Here is a 24,634-nt window from a genome sequence, read left to right as displayed (position 1 = left end):
CTTCCTGTGTTTCAGCTTGTGCCCATTTCCCCTTGTCCTGTCACACTGGCCACCACTGAGAAGAGCTTTCTAGAATCATTTGTTGATTCTTATTGCCCATGAAGATTAGCACAAATTGATACCTCAGCAGTTATTCACCAAGATGACATCTAGCCTAAAAGATAGAATTTACTTTCATGTGTTCAATATCCAATGGTAAGGGAGTAATTTCTTAATGGAATGAGAAATGGAATCTAATTTTAAGCTTTATGAATTACTTCTCTATTGATTTTAGGGAGATCAATATTTGTGATTTTCCAATTAAGTTGGCTCATTACTTAAGTATTTTTATGATTTTACACTTAAGAGCATATCCTTTTTTACTGTTATTGTATGTTTCTGTTTTTTTTTAAAAATATAAATATACTATATATATTGTGCTCCACTGACCATGAACTTAGGTGAGCACATCATGTTTTTGGTTTCATTGCATTTTAATTGCAGAATTGTTTATTATTTGTAATAATAATGTAATGAGAAGAACGTAGTTGCCTTGCACTTCATTGACTTTAGCCCATTGGTACTTTTACAGGAGTTGCTTCAACAGGAGCCGCTGCTTTGGATAGTCAAGGATATGAAGCAGTGTTGACAGTAGAAGCTAGTGATGAACCACATGGAATCTTGAATTTTGCTTCCACATCCAGGGAAGTTATAATTCCAGAGGAAAACAAAACTATTCAGCTCTTTATTAACAGAGAATTTGGATCGCTAGGTTTGTATACTGAAACTTTTGTGTTTCAGTAATAACTAGGTAAATGAAAGCTAAGGCAGGGAACCTAGAAGGTCTGGCAATCTTGAATCCAGTCAATATTTTCAGATTTTAAAATTTTAATAATTTGATTATTTCTAGACTCTCTACTGCAGAGCTGGGGCTGTCAGTTAAAACCAGAGCCATAGTCCTCATTTCCACATCAGAGAGTCTGGAAGGTGGAAGTTGTGTCTTTTAAGGATGCTGCCTTTATGCTTAGTGAGTGTTAGACCCTTCAGAAAAAAATAAAAAATGCAAGAGAAAAAGATTATGTATAGAGTAAAATTTCCATGTATTTCTCAAAACTTCTAGAATTTAACTTTTTAGGAACGTCCTAAAAACCTATGGAAAAGGTTTCATCCAGACCACTGAACTCAATTTATCTGTCTTCTTTAAAAAATCTCACTCCTTCTTGAATCAATTTATCTTTTAGCATACGGAAATTTCCACAATTTATTAATGTAACATGAGCAAAAATATTTTTTTATATTCTAAAATGCTGAGAATTTCAATTGCATTTTTTCAAAAAAACAAAAAACCCAATAATTTCCTTTGCAAAATTGTATACTTTTTTTCTTAGACATTTGTGATAATCCTCTCAATATCTTGTGCTATATTTTGTATTGAAGTGACCAGCTATAACTGATATTCAAGATCTGGGCACACAGTAGGTTGATGGAATTAGACATTTTTATGAAGCTTTTATCTTTCCCATTTCTTATCAAATCTCAATCAATATTCAACTTTTTGAGCAATACTCGGCAAACTAACATTTTAAGATAACTATCCATTTTAATTGTAATAGTTCTTACAGAGTGGTAATTCCTAATAAAGTCCATTACTTTATACACAGAATACTGTCTACGTAGAATTAAGACTCTCTTTTCCCTTGTATTTAATTCCACATAGGCTAGCTTTTTGCAGCTTGATTCACTCCGACAGATTTGTGAGGCATAGTTTTATTCTAAAAGTCGCAGCTAGCTTTCCCCCTTGGTAACATTTTTCAATGTGTCCTCTAACTTTATTCTATATTGAAGTTCATATGAATCTTTCTGTGAGGGCAGTTAGGTTTATTAAGCTGTATTTCCCAGCACTATCTTCAGAACCTTTCTTTGATAAACACTTTTGTAATGTTCTGTTTCCTTTGGTATCAATACTGTAATTACTAATATATTATATGTCCTAGATAACACTTCAGCAACCTAATATAAGGTCCATAGCACCTCAAATTTCTGAGTACATTTGGTGTTAATGATTTATGTATCTTGTGATATTGCATGAGTCACCAAAGGCTGGACTGAAAGCCCTCTGAAATCAATAGCTACTTGGCTCCACTCTATTCTGTCTTAATTTTTAAATCCTTCTGTTCTGCAGTTAGTCTTTTCATTTTGAGGATGAGCATTTTATCTCTTCTTTTTCTTTGTCAGTGAGAGCTATCTAAAAATGTTTTTTTATTATTATTTTTTTATTTTTTGGTCACCATTAAACAGGTACTGTCAATGTTACCTATGCAACAGTTCCAGGCTTGCTCACTATAAGGAATGAGACAGACATGACCATGGCTGAACCAGGAACTGATTATATACCTGTTTCTGGATCATTGATTTTAGAGGAAGGAGAAACATCAGCTGCCATAAATATTACTATTCTAGAGGTAAGCTGTAAACCATTTAAATCTGTACAGTTCTATTTTAGTTGAAATAGGAAATATTTTGGAACCTAAAACTTGGCATCATATGCATTTTTTCAAGATATTTGTAATTGCGCTTTAGAAAGATGATTAATCTCAATGTTGAATTGAAAAAGGAACGAGAAATCGCAGAAAGAAGCTCTACTTATGCATAAATGAAATTAAGCTGTTTGATTAAAGCTTTACAACAACTTTTCATAATAGGGTACTTTGTTACTTGCATACTGGTATGACCTGGTTGCTACAGGCTCATACTTTTTCCTTGGTTGAGATTTATTTATTTTGAAGCTGGACAGAAAGTTATATGTAGGAATAATTTAGTGACTGTGTAGCACCAGTTCATGAAATGTTTTACAGTATTTTATAGTATTCTTTCAAGATAATCAGTTACAGAGCCAACTAAAGTATTCCAGGAAAATAGAAAAATAAATGATTTATAGTGTCATTTTAATATAACAGACTTCTAGTGGCTTACTTTTTGGTGACTCTTCGTAATTCTTAAAGGAAAATGGAAAGACTATGTACTGTATTTGTGTTTTGCAGGATGATATACCAGAGATGCAAGAATTCTTCTTAGTTAATTTGTCTTCAGTGGAACTCATCATGAACCATTCAACTTCATTCCCACCTAAGCTAGGTATAAGTTACTGGATTATCTTTGCTTTTTCTTTGAATTGTATGCACATTATAATACTCCTGGAGATTATCATGATAACATTTACTAGCTTGACAAAATGAGGCAGGATTATCTGGGGGAAAAAAGGCATTATAGGATAACAATAGCGTTATAGGATATTGAAGTGCAAGTTATTGCACTTATTTCTTACATTTTTAGACTCTGCAAAAATCATTGGATAATTTTTATAGAAGCTTTAGCAATTATCAATTGAAAAGCACAATTATCTGAAAAAATTTATTATCAATGTTTTTATCTGATTTACATTACCTAAGTACTTAGTGGAAACAAAAATCTCAAATTACTTGATATGGTAAATAGTTCATTCTTAGTTAATTCTTTTAAAAGATTGATTTTATTTTTGCTTTTAAGCTTCACAACCTATAGCTTTTCCAATCTTCCCGTGACCTTCATTTATCATTTGCTTGGTTAACTACTCATTCTGCTTCTTCTGAATTTAATAGAACAAGCTCTACTGACTTTAATGACAACTGTTCTAAAGAAATAGCTATACTGATTGTTTCTAACACCTTTGACTCTCTTTCCTTTTCTTTGCATGCCTATAGAAGTGACTGAGTTAATTCGTTACAGATTGAAAGGTAAAACTGCAAGACTATTCTCTGATTTGTAGAGACTAGGCTCTAGTTAACTGATTATAAAATACAACGTGAAAAGAAAAACGTGTAACTACAAGGGATTAATCTGAATTAAGTTGTGTTAGGTGTCATATATTAGCACCTTCCATTGAGCTGTGTTTAACCCTGACGTGATATCTGCATTAGCTTAAACGGATTTCAACTGAACAGTAAGTTTTAACCAATGAGACAGAAATTTGTTGTGATGGTAAAATATCACACTGAAGTTTGTTATCAGACAATTCTCTTATTTTTCTTGTTTATATACATCAGTTTGCTATTGAGAATTTAGCTCCCTGTGAATACAATGCATTTCTTTTGGATGTCTAACATTAATATGGTAGCAATCTGATATCAAGAGGTGGGTATTTCACATGTGCTACTGGCATATGCAGTCAGTCCAATACATCTGGAATATATTGCACATGCTACTCATGGCATTGCCTAGTAAGTCCAGTATGTCTGTAATATAGCAAACACGTTGAGTTTAACCACTGTATGATCTGAGATGTGAATGATATGTTAATGGGAACAGGAGCAGAAAGCATATAGTTCTGTTTTTCATCCATGCTCCCATTTCTCTCCATCCATGCTCTCCATTCTAGAGAAGATGGAAGAAACAGCCTAGCCTAAATGCAAAAGTGAACATAAGGAAAAGAGAGGAAAAGATGTAGAACTATGCTATTTAACTGATTTAATAGAGAAAAATCTTTTCTATGAAGCTAAGTATGTATATAATGCAAATCTAAAGTGTACTTGTTACAGACTCATTTTATGCAGTCAGTCTGGTTCTAGAAGTTGTCATTCTTAAATTCTTTTTAGGTCTTTATGAAAATGTAAGTAGAAGTAAATTAAGGTAATCATGTAAGGTAATCGGAACAAATCAAGACTGTGTTTCTTTAGAAGAATCAAGTTGCAACTGGTCTGGTTTTATCCTCTGAAATTTGTGGTCATTTCTGACACTAACACATATTATTCAGTGTTTTCACACTGAATTATGTATAATGACATTTCTTATAGGATTAGCTGTGAGAATACTTCTGAATCAGTATAGCACAGAACCACAGACTCCCAGAGTGATTGAGACTGGACAGGCATTTGGAGTCCAACCCACCCTGCTCAAGTGGGGTCACCTAGGGTACATTGCCCAGGACTGTGTTCAGACAACTTTTGATATCTCCGAGAATGGGTGCTCCACAATCTGCTCTAGTGCTCTGTTACCTTCAGAGAAAATAAGTTTCTCCTTATGTTTAGCAACAATGTGTTACAGTGCATAAAGTAAAAGAGAACAGCCCACAAAGAAATTACTAATTCTGCATTAGTAGCAGAATTTGAGATGTATGCCATTAAGGTTTACAATCAGGCAGTGAACATGAATAGAAGATAAAATACGGAATCATTTCTTATTCATTGTCTCTTTCGTATCCTAGCACTGTATGCAAAATGTTGAGTGTCATTGTAAAAAAAAAAAAAAAAAGGCAAAATAAAACCAAATTAAGATGACATGACAATTCTAATTTCTAATTATCTTGTTTGCTTCTGTTTCTCTCAAGATTCTGGAAACAGAAAATCACAGTATTTTATAAAGATGGTGAGAATTTAAAAAAAATTAAGAAAAGAATTTTCTTTATTTTTTGTCCTTCTGTTTTGTATTTTAGATTTGGAAGGTATAGCTTCTCAAATTGTTATTGATGCTAATGATGGAGTAAGAGGAGTAATCGAGTGGGAAAGTACCAAGTAAGTCTTATTTTCCTTGAAGAACCTACTCAGTCAGGGGTTGGATTACCTATTTATTTTAATTAATTGTAAAGTTTCCATTCAAATTGGGTTTGAACAAAGAATCTTTCAAGTCGATAGAATTAGGAAGTAGAAGATGATTCCCACACTGAGAACCAACATTTAGTGTATGTTTTGTAATGGTTCTTTTTAGGCAACTACTAATACTATAATGATTTTTACATATAAGATACGTGGAGCCAGAGTATGAAATAGCCAGACAATGAAATAACAATCTGTCCTTATTCAAAATAATACCACCTAATAAGCACTGAGACTTTTTCTTTTTGTTTTAGTTTTGAAGTTAATGAAACTCAGAGGAATCTGACAATAACAGCATATAGAAACAGAGGATCTTATGGAAATGTGTCTTTGTTTTTTTATGCCCAAAATTTGGAGGCACAGCTTGGTTTGGATTTTAATGTGACCTCAAGGGTAAGAAAAAACTCTAAATACAGTGCTCATTTTTTCCAGCTATCTCAAAAGAATATCATCTTGATTATTCTGCAGAATTATCAGTCATATAGCTAGGTATTTCAATTAATTGCTCTGATTATTCAAATAGAATGAAATAAAAAATAGTATCTCTATTCTTACTATATCTTTCATTCTAAAAATTAAAATGTTTTTGATGTAAAATGCATTCTAAGCTTTCGAACTTCAAGCATCTTCAAGCTTCATAATATTGTTTAGAAACATTGCTTTTTTTTATAAAGTTTTTTTTACAACAGAACTTTCAAGGTACATTCTCTTGCTTATCCTCACTGCAACAAAATGAACTTCGGTTTTGATCAATTTTCGACAGATGTGGCCAGTATGGCTCTTCATGCCCTCTATTGATTTCTATTTAAAGGAATTGTATGTACCTTAACTGAAAAATTCTGTGTGATTAACTGCTGCAAGTGTTCAATGCTTTGTGTTCAATGTTGTGTTCACTAACAGACTCTCTTTTTTGCTGATGGAGAAAGGCATAAATCTATTGATGTCATGATTTTTGATGATGATATTCCTGAGGGTGATGAGCGATTCCAATTAATTTTAACAAATCCTTCTCTGGGGCTGGAGTTAGGGGAGAACACAACAGGTAAGACTAAGATAATTCTTCTGAACAACCATCTTTCAGAAACTACCATATTGTAGTTCTTTAAACTTTCCTGAAAAGTTCTTAAATATCACTTAAAGTAATCTATACTATTATCAAGATCATGTATAAAATAGAGAGGGAATTAAAGGGTAATAAAAGGACCTTGATAAGTATTACTGCACCAAACTTAGACTTTTTTAAGGGTAATTATAATATATTTGAAGAGATTCTAGATTCTTCCTGTCTAGGGATGTTCCCTGTTAAAATATTTACATAGTCTCTTCAGGTAGTATTGTAAGCATTTTGTGTATATATACTGAAGTGAGAACATGAATACAATAGAATTTAGTGTTGGCTCGGTAGCCTTTTGCGCCTTCTCATCAGATATTTATGGGCATTTATCAGATTCCATCTGAGCCTTCTCTAGTATGAGCGATCCCACCCCTCTCAACCTCTCCTTGTGTTAGAGGTGCTCCAGTTCCTCAGCCATCCTTCACTGGTCTCTCTCCACTACATTGATCTCCTTCTAGTATTGGGGAGCCCAGAAGTGGCCACAGCACTGCAGATGTGTGTGCTGACTAGAAGAGAAGGTTCCCCTCCCTTGAAGTGCTTGCCATGAAGATGCAGTGCTGACCCGTGTTTCACTTCTGTCCACCAGCAGCCCCAGGCTGTACTGGTGCAACGGGTTATTCCTTCCTAGGTGCAGAGCTTTGCACTCTGAGAAAAAGAATAGATAAAGAAAGAATTTGTGTTTGTATGTATTTTATTAGTATGTATGTATAATTTCATTGTGTTAATTAAAGTACATTTCCATAATTTATTTCTCCACAGCCACAATTACTATTCTTGCCAATGATGATGGCCATGGAATTTTGTCATTCAATAACAGCGATCACTTCTTCCTAAGAGAGCAAACAGCCCTCCATTTGATGGAAAGTGTTGCAGTATTAACCATTATTAGAGAACCTCCTCAGGGAATATTTGGCACCGTGACTGTTCAGTATCTTGTAAGTGAAGTTAATTCTTCAGAGGCATCAGTGGATTTGACCCCTTCTCAAGGATACATTGTTTTGGAAGAGGGAGTCAGATTCAAGGTAATATGCAAGTAGTTACTCCAGAAGAAATGAAGGAGGCGTTCTTGAAATTGATGGAAATAATTCAGAAATTATTTTGCCTTAGATTTATGTTTTCTTATTCTTTCATCCTCAAAGGATTCATGAGCTGCGACTGATTTTTTTTTGCTTCTTTTTGTTGTTATCCTATGGAGGAATGCAGGAAAAATTAAGTGTACTCATTTTTAGATATTTTGTTGTAATAGTTGAAGTAAACTGAAAGTTTATGAAAATAAATAAAAGATGATAATATTATAGTAATAATAATAGAAAATAATAGATTCTTAACTTGCAGGAGAAGTTTGGTAGAAGAAGAAATCTCGTTCTCTACCCTGGTGCTTCAGTTCATCTGAACAAAATAGTGTGTGCAATGTCAAATTGTCACATCAAATGTCATACCTATTCTTATGTCTTATGTCGACCCCTCACAGGGGGTTCCCTCATGGGGATCTAAATCCAGATATGGACCTCCTAACTTTTACTTGTTTGGGAAGTCAACTGTCATATTTCAATGACCTTATGTACTTGTTTTATTATTAGACACTGCACATTTCTGCAATATTAGATGAAGAACCAGAAATGGATGAGCACTTTATTGTAACTCTGTTCAATCCAACTGGAGGAGCCAGATTAGGAACAAGAGTGCAAACTATGATCACAGTATTACAGAACCAAGCTCCACTAGGACTTTTCAGCATCTACCCAGTTACAAATAGGTACTATACATTGATTCAGTTGAAAGGAGGTAGTTTTTCTTATTCACTAAAGTTGATATTTCTCTACAACTTTGCTTTCAATTAATTCTTTACAAAGAAAAAGGTGACAACCCAGTTTTAAAACATTTCTAAGTTTAAAATACGCAGTATCTTCCATGCACCGTTGTTACTCTGTAAAACGACAGAAAGACTTAAAAATAGACTGTTCTTCAGCAGAATTGTCAATTACTTTACGGATTTTTAAAAATGATATTTTATTTGTGCCAAAATGTTCCACAAATTAGTCATTCATATTTAGAGCTCTAAGCCTCAAATCAGTGCCCCTGGAGTGATACTTTTTTAAATATTTCAGACTTAAATATAGTAAAATATAAATTTAGTATAATATAAATAATAAAATAATAATAATGAGTAACAATTTACTATAACTATAGTAAAAAATAAATACAGTAAAATATACTTTCACTTCTGAACAACTTCAGAAGCAAGTGAACCAGTTGGAATGATGTTTTCAAAAATTCTTCAGGCTGACTACAATGTGATTAATTTTCAGGTTGCTTGAAGATTTTATTGAATTTGCTGATAATTTTGCTAGAGTTTTCAGGAAGATTACTGGGCAACCCTGATGAATTAGTCTGCCAGATAGTGAAACTAATTATTGATATTTCATTCTTATTTCTATGGTATATTTTACAAATGAGATAGTACTATAGAAATCTTATTTCTATAAGAAATCTTATTTCTTTTGATTACAGCATTTTGATACTGTAAAAATTTTTTTTTTTCTTTTTTTCATCATTTTCATATTTAGGACAAATTTCTTGATAGTTGAAGAAGCAAACACTACAGTTTATTTGAAAGTTTCACGGAGTAATGGCCTCAACACATCTGTGAGTGTTGAGTGGGAGACATTGTCAGATACTGCATTTGGCATCAGTAAGTTTATGATGAGTTCACTGCCTTTGTCAAAGTGTAGATACTAAATAGACTAGCCAAACAGAAGATGTAATTTTGGAATGTAATTTAATGTATTCAGACTTGATCAAAGAGATTGATACTTTTATGAGCATGATAGAACAAATTTAGCTGTTTGAGTCATCTTGGCATTAGCTATTTCTGATAGTGTCAGTAATCTCCACTGCCCTTTTTTGTCCCTTTTATGAACTTAGGCTTCTTTCACAAGGTATGTTCTTTAATACTTGCAATTTTGGGATTTTTCTCATACTGTATATAAGATATGCTTCACATAAACCCAGCATATCTTTGTTCTGTGAAACTGCTGCTGCACATAGTTCTGTAGTATTTCTCAGTGTGTTTACTATGGAACAAGTGAGAATCTCAGACTGTAGTTGCATAAACTTAATTGGGTCTAAATTACCTTTGTGAACAAATGAAGTCATCCTTCTATCTCTGTCCACTTGTTGACATTTGCATGCTAAACACTTTTTTGTTCTGGTATAGATACATGTGTAGCTGCTCAATGATTTGCATTGAAATTAGTAGGACGGAAAAGGAAGCTTCTTTTGGAACATAGATCAGTACCCTGTCTGGCTGAGGAGCTGATCTAACCTGCCTTGTTACATAAGATTGGGCCTTTGGCTTTCCTTTTGCAGTTAAGTTTTGACAACACAGTGCTTTTTAACTATAAGCCAATCAAACAGTTCAGGCGGTTCTAAGAATCTCATTGTTACAAGTTCTTGTTGAGGGATGGAGGAAGGAAACACTTAATTTTGTAATTTTTTTGCCACTTGGTTAGTATTTGTTTTATAGGTTTTTTTTTTTTACTTAACTAGATTGCAAAGTAAATCACCATGAATCGTACTTGAATTGTCTATGTGATATCTATGAACACTCGAAAAAATATGGAAAAAAATTTATTGTTTAACTCTCACTATTTCACTATAGTTTCACTAGCAAATGCTTTACACTTTTGCCAAGTGTTTGAGAGACGATTTCAACATTTCTGATACTAGGTCTGAATTTGGCAGGTAAATTATGAAAATGTGGTTGGAAAAGACCTCAAGAGTAAGCTAAAAGTAAGTAGTATTGTGTTTTACTGTATTGCAGGGGGTGGTATCAGTGTGCTGTCTGTCTTGCAAAGTTTTGTGGAAGAGTCATCATCAACTTGGTGTTTTTTTACATCAGGAGAAATTCTTTATGGTGTTCTCTTGCGTACACCTCCAGCTACTTTTTCAACTCTCTACCGATGGAAGGGAGTATTTGTTCCTGTTGAGGTAAATTTTGATACCTAAACACTGAATTTACTTGTTAATATAATAATGAATTTTAAAGTCTTTTTTATTCTCTTCTCAGAATTTCAGTATATGGAATCCTAGAAGGTGTATGGTGTTCCATATCAATGCCTCTCCCTATCTTGTGATAAGTCATGGAGAAGGCAAAGAGGAAGCTTCCAACAACAGTGTGTATGCATTTATACCTGGGCACAGACTGTTGTGGGTAAATCTATTTTGCTTATAACATAATAAAATGTGCAATGGCCTAGGTTTGTCACATCTGGTTGCATGTCAGGGAGGTGGAAGAGAACTGTGGAGCAATCTAGCCATAGAATATTTTCTAAAAAAGGATCATAAATTATATGTTAATGTAAAATAATTATAAATAATTATGTAAATGAATCTGTCAACAGACTATGAAGTGATTTACAATCACTCTTTTCCTTATTTTCCCCGTAGATACAAACTCTCTTTGTTCTGTATACCAGAGATGTAAAACATTTTGCTGTGGAGCAAGAAGACTATTTGATTATTGCAAGTCGTTCAACGCATTCTAGTTCCATCCAGGTTGGAGTATACTTCTGTCTTCTCTGACTTCGTGGTTAGTTTGCTTAGTTTTCAGCTCAACAAATGAAAAAATAATAAATCTCTAAGTGCATTATTTTTGGATTTAGAGGAGGGAAAATTTCAGACCTGTTAAAATTTACCAGTAGGTCCTACAGGAAGAAACTACTTCCATCTCATTGACTATTGATCCTATTGTTATTTCTGCTTTGAAATTCAATGCGTAAAACACCTCTAGGAAAACAAATAGCTTCTGAGCAAAAAACTATTTGTCTGAAGGGTGAGCACAGCTGCTTGTAGTAATGTAATTTACCTTACAAGTGTTCTTCTATCTTAATGTAGAGACCATCTTAGAAGTGAGAAATTCACTTCAGTATAATTTTTTTTTTTTGATTTTTGAGCATGGCATCTGATTATGCTCTCCTTGTACTAATTATATGAACCAGTAAAGAAGTGTTTTCTGTATTTCTATAGATTTTCCAGTGGAATAAAGACATTTTTGTGTTGCATCATCATCTTCCAGTTTATGGAGCTCTGAACATAGCCTTGTTTCCCAGAGGAGGCTTTCTGTATCTATTAGTTTCTTCGTCGAATAGCAGCCAGAACTCTCTCTTGTACCAGTGGTTGAATAATGAGTTTAGGAAACTTCATGAAGTACCAGCAAATGATATAAAACATATGGAGGCCTGGATTTCTGGATCAGACATCTATTTAATTATTGCACAAGGTATTTAGCAGGAAACAAAACAGTCTTTAAGTATATGCTAATTCCTTTGATGGCAAAGGCATATGTAATAAAGAAATTTAAGTAGGGATTGAAGTTTTACTGGGGAGTGACAGTTCTTTCAAGTATCTTATCAAAGTAAATTGCTTTTTCTTGATAAAATACTAGTGCTGCATTTGTTCTCAAGTACTTATGCAGCAAATGAAGTATTTTCCCAGGAACAGTAGGAAATAACTCTGGTATTCAACCTACTTCGTCAGTCAGCCCAGTTCTTGTGTCTTTTATTATGAGTATGATTTTTTTATTATGAATGTGGTATTTTATATGTTGTTTTGTGAGTGCCTTCCTACATCTGTTGAATCTGTGTTGCAGTCTGTATTTTTCTTTGTAATTGGCTGTTTTCCTACAGTAATATGAACGTAGTTATATTTGAATGAATACACAAAAGCCCTTAGGGGATATCAGTGAATGAATTTTACCATGGGTATCAGTCATTCTGAAGTTTTGTACGTATGAAGTTTTGTACACAGATTAAAAAGAAAAATACATTTTGATTCCCTTTATAGTTAAAGCTGTCAACTTCTAACTATTGTGTGGTCACCAATGTGCAATTTAACTACTGGCCAAAAGATGTTTAAGCTTTTTTATTTTTTTTCTTCCTTTGCAGAATCTAGAAATTCATCTGAAGTTTTTATCTGGGAGACAGGGCAGTCTACCTTCAGACACTTTCAGTCTCTTCCATTCCAAGCTGTAAAAAACATCCACGTATTCACGCCACCTTCAGGTTTAGGTAAGACTTAAATGACAATATCTGTTTGAAATGTAGGCAATTATACTGAAATTTCAGGAATAAATACATATGGAAAAAATGCCCATATGTGCCTTGCCTAAGGTAAGTTATTACAGTTATTGTAATTAATGTTCTCCCAAAAGCATTTCTGGCATTACAAAGTCAAATTTTAAATATGCTACTGAAATTTTCTTTCATCTTCTTTGCTTATTGTAGTTCATGTCCTACTAGCTGGTGAGGATACAACGGCACTGTATGCTTGGAACTCGGAAGTGAACCAGTTCTCTGCAATCCTGGAGGCCCCGTACGCGGATCACGTCACTTCAGTCACTGCAAGGGCTCTGAACTCCAGTAAGAGCCTCATTGCTCTGACTGACGAATCCTGCTCCCAAATTTATGAACTGACTGCAATCTCCAACCAGTCAGATTTTATACCTAGGTAGGTTTTTTTGTTTTATAAGACTTGTCTTACAGCTCTGGCATTTCTTTTCCTGTGATACTGTTTTTCTCATGGTAGAGAGCACTATATACTGCTGTGCGGGTTTTGCTTATTACCACTCAAGGGTATTTCACAGAATTTCATTCTGAACAGAAACAATCTTACATCTGACCTTGAAGCATGATAATAACGAACCATAGCTATATCTTTGTCTTTTATGCTTTTAACTGTGATAAATTATATTACTGTCATAGTTAATTTCAGTTATTCTGTGACTTTTTTTTTAAAGACTGCTTTAAGCCTGAATTACTTGGAGCCACAGAAACAAAAATTCAAACTCTGAAAATGCTCTGTAAATTTGCAACAGAGGTTTCAAATACCATTAATCATTATCCTCAATTTCTAGTTATTTGATGTATGTGTTTTTATGCTAGTTCAGGTGAACTGATATTTGAGCCTGAGGACATGGAAGTTATAGTAGCAGTCAATATCCTTGATGACGTTATTCCAGAGGAGGAAGAGAGCTTCAGAGTGTTGTTGAAAAATCCTAAAGGAGGTGCAGAGATTGGTGCTCATGGTGTTGTTAAAATAATTATTCCATCCAATGACAATGCCTATGGAGTCATTGCATTTGCTCAGGTAAAAATTCTAAGGTAAATGATTAAAATAAATGTACCATTCCTTAAGAGTGAAGTGCTAGTGTATTAAAACTGCAAATAAGGGAAAGTGACAGGAATGTGAGGATGACAGAGCACTGGAACAGGTTGCTAAGAGAGTCTGTGCAGACTCCTTCTCTAGAGATATTCAAAACCTGTTTGGATGCAGCCCTGTGCCATGTGCTGTAGGTAACCCTGCATGTGCAGGGGGGTTGGACTAGATGATCTCTAAAGATCCCTTCCAACCTTAAGGATTCTGTGATTCTATGGTAGTATTGTTCTGAATAAATCTGAGATAATAGCTTTTTAACACCTGTTTAGCATTGTTGTATGTGATTATTGTTTCCACAGTCTGTTTCTTTTGTGAGATTCTATAATTTCTTTACATTTAAGTTAGCATATTAGTTTATCAACATTGTTTTACAACAAACAAAATGTTCAGTTTTTAGATGCCATATATATATGCATATATATTATTGTGCACATATATGCACATTATAGATGCACATATATTATTGTAGAGATCAGTCACTAGGGCTTGTTAACTGAGGGAATTAAACAAACAAATCTGAAGATTCTTTTTCCCTGAAAAATAAACTGATTGGGTTATGTAATGGAGTGACTCAATTTGGAGAGTGTGTCATACTGAAGGTAGTATTCTTAAATCATCAAATACAGTAGAATCATTTGGACAGGATTATAGTAAATCCATACTAGAGATATAAAATACAGAAAATTCTTCACTAAGATGAAACATTGCATCTGCACATGTTGTGAAGAGAATAGCAGAAAAGAAGCAGCAGTAAAAATATGGCAGGTCCATGTTTGTAATCTGTTTAATAAAGATGGGACATAAAATATTAAAAAAAAAAAAAAAAAAAAACAAGTTCTGCCTTTTTGCTTAAGAGGCCTGACATTTTAATGTTTTATCTCCATAATAGCTAGGAGTATTGAATATCTCTGAAAATTAGGTCATTTAAATTTAATGAATGCGTATTTGGGAGCTTTGAACATTTACGTCTTACGTTACAGGCCCAAATCCTGAAATCCCGAAGGAATCATGTATGAAAAAGTATTTTTATGATTCTTCCACTTATATCTTTTCTAGAATTCTTTATTTAAGCAAGTTGAAGAAATGGAACAAGATAACTTAATCACCTTGAATGTTGAACGTTTAATAGGAACGTATGGACGAGTGACAGTAGAGTGGATAGCCAGTGGAAACATTAGTGACGTGTTTCCAGCTTCAGGACTGGTATGTAGTAATATCACTGGTATTAGTAAAGCATTGACTGCAAACATCTTGCATGATAGGTGCAGATGTACTAAGGAAGGATAGTATGTGCTAAATTTCCTTGGTGTTCTATCAGTTTTTGAGTCCTGACCTCTTTTGGATCTGGCAATTCTTATTTCAAGCTGAGACGTAATACTACAGCATCACTGTTGGTTTTTCTAAAGCCGGGTACTGTAATGCTATCCAGAAGCCAGAAAGGTCTGTTTATGATGTAATGTATCCTATCTTCCTTTTTTTCCCCTCATTTTCCACTGGCTTAGGTGGCAACTGAGGCATTCTTCTTCCTGCCTACACACCAACACATACACATGCATACGTACACACACACACACACACACACACACACACACACACACACACACACACACACACACAGAGTTGAGAGATTCACTTACCTGGGAAAATATTGCAAGGCCCAGTCTGCCTTTTTCTGAAGCTCTTCAGGTTGCTCAACTGTATTAAAATTATGGTTACTTGTTAGCTAAACCTTTTGATACGCTTTGATCAGCGTATTTTTGGTTCTTAACATCTTAACAGTCTTCAACTTGTGGCCATTTATTGAAACTACAAAGCCATATGGTCCCTGAGACTATAGAGATGCAGTACAAACCACTGCTGTGGGGAAATAAGGGACAAAAGATTAGAGGAACAAAATTTACAACTGAAAATAAAGGAATTTAAGTAAGTAAAATAATAATTTGAGGAAAAAATAAATAAATTTACCTGTAGGGTAGTCAAATACTGCAACAGGTTGCCCAGGGAGGTTGTGAAGTCTCAAAACCCAGCTGGATGTGTCTTGGGCTAGCAACTCATGCAGCTGACCCTGCTTGAGTGGGGCTGGACCTGGTGATCTCTGGAGGTCCTTTTCCAAAATCAACAATTCTGGGATAATGAAGATGTTGAATCATTTTGAAATGAATGAGCAATTTTTCCTGGTGCGTGGAGTGCACTTGTCAAAAAGGAGTTTCAAAAGCTGATTGCCTGCTTCTCAGGCAGGCATTTTCTCAGATGTTTTTAGTTTGGTTATAACAAATTCCTTCTCAGCTTAGTGTTCAGTGAATCTGATAATTGTGCTTCTGATTGAGAATTCGTTTCTTGCTGTGTGGCCAATACTTAAAATCATTGTGTCACATCAAGTGTCTTACCTTTTTCTTGACTAGGCTTTTTTTCTGTCTTGTTTCTCCGATTTTCTTTCTTTCTATATTGTTTTGTGTACATTGTTAATATTCTCTCCATTTCTTTTTTTTTCCTGTTGGTGGAGACTTAACAAATTTTTCTTCAAAGAAAAAGACTTTTTTTTGTGTGTTTCTAAACCTTTAGATTACATTTTCAGAAGGTCAAGCCCTGTCCACTATCACCCTGACAGTCCTTGCAGACAGTGTTGCAGAGCTTTCGGAGATGGTGGATATTACACTCACTCAGGTTACCACTGCGGGCGTTCAGGATACCATGAGAGGAGCTATCATTGATCCCAAAAGGGCTAAAGCTGTACTTACCATTTTACCTAGTGATTCTCCACATGGTATAATTGGGTGGCATCCAGAGTCATACTTTGTTAAAGTCACAGAACCAGAAGGTAGGTCTGACTTTTGTCTCTTTGAAGCAAATAAATTTTTTTTCATACTGAAATTCATTGAAGTTATAGTACTGGTTATGTGTTTGTCTTTAGAAGTGACTTTTTTTTTTCTAAAAGCTTTGCAGCAGAAACAGCCTTAAAAACATCTTAACTGTGCCATTTTTGGATGTATCCTGTGGGCAATATCAGACTATATTGACAGTTAAAAGCTCCTAACCAGTTCTACTTTAAGGCCAATTAGTGTTGCCTGTTTTTCCTAGCTGAAAGTATTGGGGGGGAATCCTGTAAGTTCTTGAAACTGGTATTCCAAAAGGGATGTGAATTGTATCAATACTAGCGAAGTTTGTTTTCTTGACAATTTTCTTCTTTCTCTGTTAGGATTGGTAGTGACTTCAGAGGCATATAAATGCCAGAAAAAAAATACTGAAATGGGAGTTTGAGGCAGGGGAATGAATGGAAGGAAATATGCATGTTGGAATAAAAGCTTTGTGTAGCAAATATTTAAACCATAAAATTCAGTATTGTATCATTCCTCTAGATTCTATCATAAAATTCTTTACATTTGTACAGTGTTTGTGTAGTCACACAACTTGTATTTGCTCATTAGCTTTAGAATTCAGTTATCCAAATATAGTATATTTGTGATTGTGTTGCAAAGGGTAATTAAAGTGTGCTATAACTCAACTTGCCTGAGCTAGAAAGCCAGCAGAGCAAGGAGTGAAACAATCATATCTTGCTGTCCTTTTTTTCACCTGTTTTTATAGGATGGATAAATTCAACTACTGTAATTTTACAAATTGTTCGAGAACAAGGATTTGTTGGAGATCTTGCAATTCATTTGAGTGCCATGCCTAATTTTGAACTCCCTCTCTCCAACCAAGCAACAGAGTATGAGGATTATATGATAGATAAGAAAACAATCATCATGGAAGAAAATACAGCAATAGCTTCTGTCATAGTCACTATTTTTCATGTGAGTAGTCTAACAGCACCTTTAGTTATTAGGGCCTTATAAGGAAAGGGAGATCAATTGGAAGGATTCTTACCTTGCTGGATTGTTATCAATTAAATAGAATTGCATCCACCTACCTCGAAAGAATTTGAGTACTGTTTACTGGAAATGAACCAGATATTTTGCTTGTTTTCATATCAAAATTAATATATACTTAGAGAGGATTATGAATCTCTCAGGTGGCTACTGGTTTTCAGTTTTTTTCTTTTTTAACTTCATTTGCCATTCAAGAAATTTGCTCCGTAATTTGGGAAGCTTTCTTGTGAAAAGTATATATGTTCTTTGGATATATTCATAATTTTCAAATTCCTGCCTTAATTTCTAAAATCCTACCAACTTTTCTATAAAAAGGAGAAACAATCTGGCCAGCAAGAATGAACTCTCTTCTTACAGTTTTTGAATATGACTGCCAACTTCAGGTGCTCAAATTCAGCAGAGGTTCTTTATTACCTTTAATATATTGTGAGGCAAAGAATTGGTAATATAATCTTAAATACTGGCAATTTTTGAACAGAAAGAAATCTGCAAATCATTGTCTTTTCCCGTGTACTTTAATGCAAGCTTTATGAAGGAAGAAATATGTTAAAAAAATATATATTTCTACAGGATAACGTTCCAGAATTACAGGAAGGATTTATAATCAATATTACTGATGTGCAACTGATAGATTCTTCTGCTACTGGCAGTCAGCCAAGTGTGAAGAGGCTTGGGTTAGAAATAGCTGAAATAATAATCGAAGAGAATGATGACCCCAGAGGAATATTTAGTTTCAACGTTATAAAGGTAAGATTGACTGAAAAACATTCAAAACTGCATTCCAGGATGAGAGTCTGTGTTTTCAGAACACTTTTAATTGCATTATAGTAGGTTTATAAGATGAAATTGTTCCAGGTAAATAGGACAGATACTAGGTCAAAAAAAAAAAAAGTAGAGATTTTTTTCACAGTTAATATATGAAGTTGATTTTGGAGTGTAAGTCATAGAATCATATCAAGATTTAAGTTGAGGGATGACCCTCAATGAGTCATTTAATTTTACCTTTTACTGAAAGCAGAGTCAACTAATTCCAAACAATTTACAAGGGGTTATTGTGCATTTGTTCTTATCTGAAAGTAAAAATCAAATGAACAGTTTGTTGTGATTGATGTGATGTTCATAGCCTGTCGTGTTCAATATAGTTTATGGAAGAGGCTAAGCATATCCTAAAGTAGGACGCTACCAGTTTTGTTGCTTTTGAATATTTCAATGTCAACATTTATCAGGAAAAAAAGTTTGATGTGACACTCAGCAGTTTCTTACTGAATTTTCAGGATGCAAGTGGAGCTGTTCCTGCTTATGAGGTACCACCCCCACAGAATATACTGAAACTTCCGGTTGTTCGACAGGCTGGAAGCTTTGGGTCAGTAACCCTGTTTTGGGAAGCTTTTAGTTCCACTGCAAGCTTTGAAGACTTTACACCAACGTTTGGAAACCTTACGTTTGCAGATGGACAGGTACGCAGTTGCTGAAAATCCAACTTTTTGTGGTTGCCGTCCTCAAGTTTCTTTTCCCCCTGTAGAGTTTGCATCTGTTCATTGAGCACGTTTTCCTTATGGTCTGAATTCTGTCTTACGTGCATAAATGTTACTGCTGACTTCAGTGCTCTAACGTGCAAAGCCAAAATGCTCATAAATGTGTGACCACACAGGAACATATGCCTTTGCTACCTCCAGTAGTGCACTAATTTATTTACCTATTCATTTGAAAGCTTGTAGCATAAGAAGTATTTTGAATGAACTTGCACAATGAACCTACACATTTCTCTAGCTATATTTTTTATACAGCACCGTTCAAAATTTCACATTGCATCTGAAAATACTAAGTGTTTAAGTTTTGATTTCAAATGCCCAAAACATTTTATCACACACACACACACAAAAAAAATGCTTTGTGAGCACAGTTTTAGTTTAAGTACAGTATTATCCACGTGTACATTCTACTGAGAATGAAAGCAGAGCAATTGGCAGGTTTTAATTTGCTTAATGTGTTTTAAGATTTACCATAGATTAACTTAAAAATACTCTTGTTATACAAATGCACAAATAAACTATCATCAAGGAATAATGTGTATTTGTCTATTACTAAATTAATCTATATTAATTCTACATTTTTGAGCAATTCAGAGAATATTATAGGTGAAGCTTAGTTGTACCATTTTTTTTTTTTACAGACTACAAGAGAAATAGAAATTACCATCATAGATGACAATGAAGTTGAATTCCTTGAGATATTCAAGGTTTCCCTAATGAGGGTAACAGGTGGTGGAAGACTTGGGAATGACACCCTGGTAACTGTTGCTATTCCACCAAATGATTCCCCTGTTGGTGTATTTGGATTTGAAGAAAAAATTGTGAGTATGATTAGGATTGTGCTGTCTCCTGTTAAAGCAGGATCATGTCTTGATATCGCTAACGTGTAGCTGCTTTTTCTAAACCTTCACTTGAGTAGAACAAGGGTTTGTTGTTTTCCTGCTGAAAGACATGCTCATGTTTGTTTTCATCTAGTTTCATACATGATAGTATCAACAAAAGTCCTGCAGTGTAGATAGAGTTTTTTTGTGTAAGTGGATCAATTTAATCTAACATCCCAGGAGAAATTGTGGTGTCTGTTGAATGTTAAAATCTGTATTGCTGAAGCAAAAGCTTGAAGAAAAATCTGAAAGGAATCTTACTGTAGTTGTTGTGAATGATTTGCTGCTCTGCGTTTTGCTGGTGCTGTGCCTACGTGTGACTCATGGTCTGTAATTGTTTTGAATCATAGGGCACATAAAAATAACTTGTGTGACTAATCTTTGCTAGCAGAATTCAACGCATTTCCTACATCTGTTATATTGCTGTTGATTTTCACTCTTATCCATCTATAAGTTTTCACTGGAATACTCTGTTTTTCTTTTCAAAGCCAGTTTTTATAGTAACATAATATATTGATGCCTCCTACTGCAATTCCCACCTCCTCCTCCTCTTCATTAGGTGACAGTGAAAGAACCTCAGACACCTGATGACGCTGCTGCCACTGTAGTGCTCACTGTAAGTCGGAGTCAGGGAGGACATGGAGCAGTTCGAGTGATATGGATTATTGAGGAGGCAGCCAGATATGACCTGACACCTCTCAATGGTACTCTTCACTTCAATGAGGTATTTCTGATATTATATTAAATGTTTTGGTTGTCTTAAATTTTTGCCTCTGTATCTTATTAAGTTTATTTTGCTTCTTGTCACTGTCAAAAATGTAGACAAGACAGGAATCTGCTCTGCTCCCTTATATTTAATCTTAACAATGTTCTTCTGTAGAATTTATATGTTTGATTGAGTGTGCTTTCACAGATGAAATCATTTCATATGGAAAGCTTTCTCTGTCTTTAAATTTGGATGTGAACACAGTTTTAAAATTATTTAAAGGATATTATTCACATTTAAATAGCCATTTTGGGTGATTCGGGGCAATATTTGATAGGCATATTTTCTCCTTTATTGATCTGAAAAAAAAAAGGTTTTTAAAAAACCATATTACAGAATACATCACTGTATACATACATAATGCTTGATTTTTTCTGTTTTTTAAACTTTCTTACATATTACTGTATTGTTTTGCTTAATGTATATGTATTTTCTGTTATTTTGACATGATGCAGACTGAATCCCAGAAGTTGATTGTCTTGCATGCAGTACAAGATGATATATTGGAAGGGAATGAAACATACACAATTCAGCTAGTCTCTACTGGTGATGCAGAGATATCCCCTGTAAATGGTAAAATTTAAGTTCATTATGTTCTTTTTTTGAGGCATTTTGCATGAAAATTTGACATCTGTGTTACTTTAGTCTGCAGTGCTTATGTATGTGGTGTATAGCTTACTTGATAGCAGTTTGAACAATCAAACCTTCCTAAATTTATTACTTGTCTCGAGGAATCAAGAAGTTTATGTTAAAATTGCAGCTTAAAAAAACCCCACTTCAGATATTTCTGAAGATGTAGATGTTCAGATGTAGATACTAAAAAAATATATCTGATTTGAGATGAACTCATAACTAAAAGAAAAAAAATGGGAGGTTCAAATCTGTAAGAATCACTTGATTCTTACAGAACATTTAAGTCCAAACCCCAGCTCAAGGCACAGAAATCTTCACGATTAGATCAGATTGCCTTAGGGCTTATCCACTCCAGTTCTGAGCATCTCTGAGGGTGGGTATCGCTAAAGCTGTCTTGGGCAGACTGGGCTTAAACAATGTAACACAAATATTTTTACAAGTCCCCTCTCTTATTTTTGTAAAGTTTATTTGTGATGAAGACTTTTCTTTTCTTCACAGGTCTGGCAACCATTGTTATTGTGGGGGATGAAGGAGCCTCTGGGATTGTTGGGATAGCACCCTCATCCACGCATGTCCTGATTGGAGAACCTTCAGGAAATTATGATGGAACTGCTCTTATCAGGTCAGCACAGCACTGATTATTCTAAAGAAAGGACAACAGTCTTTTCCGAATTTTTAGAAACTGAAACTCCAAATTTGTCATGCCTTTCTTGAAGGTTTCATTTATTTATCACTTCTGAAAACAAAGCCAGTGTTAAAACCAGAAGCCTGGTTTTGTAACAGGGCGAAATATGCAAGCTGTGTTTAAAATCAGTTCAGTATTATTTTGGAGCCATGAATATTCCTTTCAGAGTCTTTGAAATATTTGTCATGTGACTACATTAAAGGCAAGATGATTTTAATGAAAAGAGAGGGAAAAGGGAAATCAATGACATTTCAAGATTGTGCTTTTGAAGAATATTGTTCCTGAATAACTGCTATTTCAAAACTGTGCATCAGTATTTTGCTATGATGCTTAATGGAATAGAAGTGAGAACTGGGTTTTTATTGAGATAAATACAATTATATCCCTGCATTCTGCCAGCTGAGAACAGGGGCCCAGGATGAAGGTATTAATGTGTCTTTTTGGAGTGATGGAAATATGAGCTCTTGTGTGTGCCCCCAGATGTAATCAGCCAAACGTTTTGCTCCAAGAAGCTCAAAAGGCAAGCTGATGCTCTGTGCAGCAGTGGCTGTGCCGATAGAGATTGTATTAAGCCAAACCAGATTTTCACTCTGGCCTACAGTTCCTCACGATATGAGAGATATGAGTCACAAGTAGGATTTGGCTGCAGATTTTTAAAGAAGCTGCAAATGGAACACTTCCCAGGTGGTGCCATACTAGTATTCCAGTATCTTTGTGCTTTAAAAAGTGTGTTGCCTTTGGGTGCTACCTGTCAGTCCCTTTCTGCATCAGGTTTGTATCTACTTTCTAAAAACTGTAATGGAAGCAAGAGTGTGAATTTCAGCCTCCTCCTTCAGGCTATTGGGACAAAGAAGCTGTGAATCGTTGTGCTTAAAGATATTGGCTCAAATTGCCTTCCGACTCAGTGAATTTGAACAGAACTGCAAAACTGTTATGCCTCTGAAGAGTCAATTTTATAGATAGTGACCTTATGTTTTAGGATTCGTGCTTTCCCCCACTAATAGCATTTCAGGATGAATACTGTGGATAAATGTTAAAGATGGAAAATAAATTTTGTGTTTGCATTCTTACCTGCAGCCTGGTGCGTGGTCCAGGGATTTTTGGTGAGGTCAAGGTATATTGGAATATAACTCCTCCTCATCATAAAGAATTTGCTGAGATATCAGGAACCTTGACAATGCAAGATAGACAGTCTGCAGCTGTTGTTCTACTACAGGTATATGAGAGATTTTACAGCATGAGCTATTTTCAGTTCTTTCTTTTGCTTGGAAATGTATCTTGATTAGAAATTAACTATATATCTCTCTCTGAAAATGGTTTAAATCCTTTTAGCTTTTATGATTCTTTTTCCTAGACTGTAGATGATAACCATCCCGAGGAGAAGTACTACTACCAATTTCGACTAACTGGAATCAGTGATGGAGGACTCATAAATGAATCTAGTAACACAGCAAATATTACCATGGCTGCTAGTGACTTTCCATATGGACAGTTTACATTTTCACGGGAACTACTGCAAACAACGGAAGATGAAAAATGGGTATTAGATTGAAATTCTTCTGTGTGTAAAATAAGCCCAGTTACATAAAGCTACTATGCTCGGTATCTTTATGCTTAACATCAGAATTAAATTAAAACTAAGACTTAGTATTTATTATGATGCAGTCTCCAGAATTGCTGCCTGAGGCTTCTGGAGTTTATTAATACTCTCAAAAGGAATGCCGTCTACTAAATTGCATATAATCTGTACTTAATATAACAAATTACTGTTACTAGTTAGACCTCTTAAAGATGTCTATGGAATGTATCCTAAAAGCAACTATAACACAAAAATCAAGTCTTTTTAAAGAAAATATCCTCTCTCCTTAGGTTAACATCAGCGTTGTACGTACTGGTGGATGTTATGGCAAAGTGCGTCTTTGGCTGCAGATAATAAATGGGACTGCTGAGGAGGGAATTGATTTCACTCCCACAGTAAATGAAGTGTTGTTTGAACCTGCTGAGGAAAATAAAATGATTTGGATTGAAATTCACGATGATGATTTTCCTGAAGGTCCTGAAGACTTTTTAGTGACAATAACCAAAGTGGAACTCCAAGGAAGGTAAACATAAACTTCCAATAGAGTGGAAGGTGATTACAGCCAAACAGCATAATATATCTGGAATCTGACCTAACTGCAATAATTTTCCTGTTCTTACTACAGTACTACACAAAATGGCTTTATTGATATGATCAAGAAATAGTAGGTATATGTATACCTAATAGGTATATGTCATCTTGAATTAAAATGCAAATGTGACATATATGAACTTGTCACTATACTGAATTCTTTTGG

General features: G+C 34.6%; 1 protein-coding gene across 1 annotated transcript in view; it reads left to right on the top strand.

Moving 5' to 3' along the window:
- Positions 1 to 24,634, top strand: part of ADGRV1 (adhesion G protein-coupled receptor V1) — a 225,333-nt gene that overhangs the window by 49,079 nt on the left and 151,620 nt on the right. Inside the window, exons 38-66 of the mRNA XM_026041834.1 lie at positions 572 to 751; positions 2,278 to 2,441; positions 3,021 to 3,114; positions 3,723 to 3,752; positions 5,447 to 5,525; positions 5,861 to 5,999; positions 6,507 to 6,648; positions 7,480 to 7,742; positions 8,301 to 8,476; positions 9,288 to 9,412; positions 10,544 to 10,710; positions 10,790 to 10,933; positions 11,170 to 11,277; positions 11,749 to 12,001; positions 12,666 to 12,788; positions 13,005 to 13,227; positions 13,662 to 13,866; positions 14,992 to 15,138; positions 16,498 to 16,753; positions 17,518 to 17,726; positions 18,372 to 18,548; positions 19,076 to 19,258; positions 19,975 to 20,154; positions 20,774 to 20,938; positions 21,436 to 21,553; positions 22,112 to 22,235; positions 23,376 to 23,514; positions 23,653 to 23,838; positions 24,168 to 24,400. Of these exons, the coding sequence (XP_025897619.1) occupies positions 572 to 751; positions 2,278 to 2,441; positions 3,021 to 3,114; positions 3,723 to 3,752; positions 5,447 to 5,525; positions 5,861 to 5,999; positions 6,507 to 6,648; positions 7,480 to 7,742; positions 8,301 to 8,476; positions 9,288 to 9,412; positions 10,544 to 10,710; positions 10,790 to 10,933; positions 11,170 to 11,277; positions 11,749 to 12,001; positions 12,666 to 12,788; positions 13,005 to 13,227; positions 13,662 to 13,866; positions 14,992 to 15,138; positions 16,498 to 16,753; positions 17,518 to 17,726; positions 18,372 to 18,548; positions 19,076 to 19,258; positions 19,975 to 20,154; positions 20,774 to 20,938; positions 21,436 to 21,553; positions 22,112 to 22,235; positions 23,376 to 23,514; positions 23,653 to 23,838; positions 24,168 to 24,400 (4,732 nt within the window). The remainder of the gene's footprint in view (positions 1 to 571; positions 752 to 2,277; positions 2,442 to 3,020; positions 3,115 to 3,722; positions 3,753 to 5,446; positions 5,526 to 5,860; positions 6,000 to 6,506; positions 6,649 to 7,479; positions 7,743 to 8,300; positions 8,477 to 9,287; positions 9,413 to 10,543; positions 10,711 to 10,789; positions 10,934 to 11,169; positions 11,278 to 11,748; positions 12,002 to 12,665; positions 12,789 to 13,004; positions 13,228 to 13,661; positions 13,867 to 14,991; positions 15,139 to 16,497; positions 16,754 to 17,517; positions 17,727 to 18,371; positions 18,549 to 19,075; positions 19,259 to 19,974; positions 20,155 to 20,773; positions 20,939 to 21,435; positions 21,554 to 22,111; positions 22,236 to 23,375; positions 23,515 to 23,652; positions 23,839 to 24,167; positions 24,401 to 24,634) is intronic.

Source organism: Nothoprocta perdicaria, unplaced genomic scaffold (assembly GCF_003342845.1).
Source record: "Nothoprocta perdicaria isolate Ctin4 unplaced genomic scaffold, notPer1 scaffold_295, whole genome shotgun sequence".
Taxonomy (NCBI): Eukaryota; Metazoa; Chordata; class Aves; order Tinamiformes; family Tinamidae; genus Nothoprocta; species Nothoprocta perdicaria.
The sequence above is the reverse complement of the archived record's forward strand: the minus strand, read 5'-3'. Positions and strand labels throughout refer to the sequence as shown.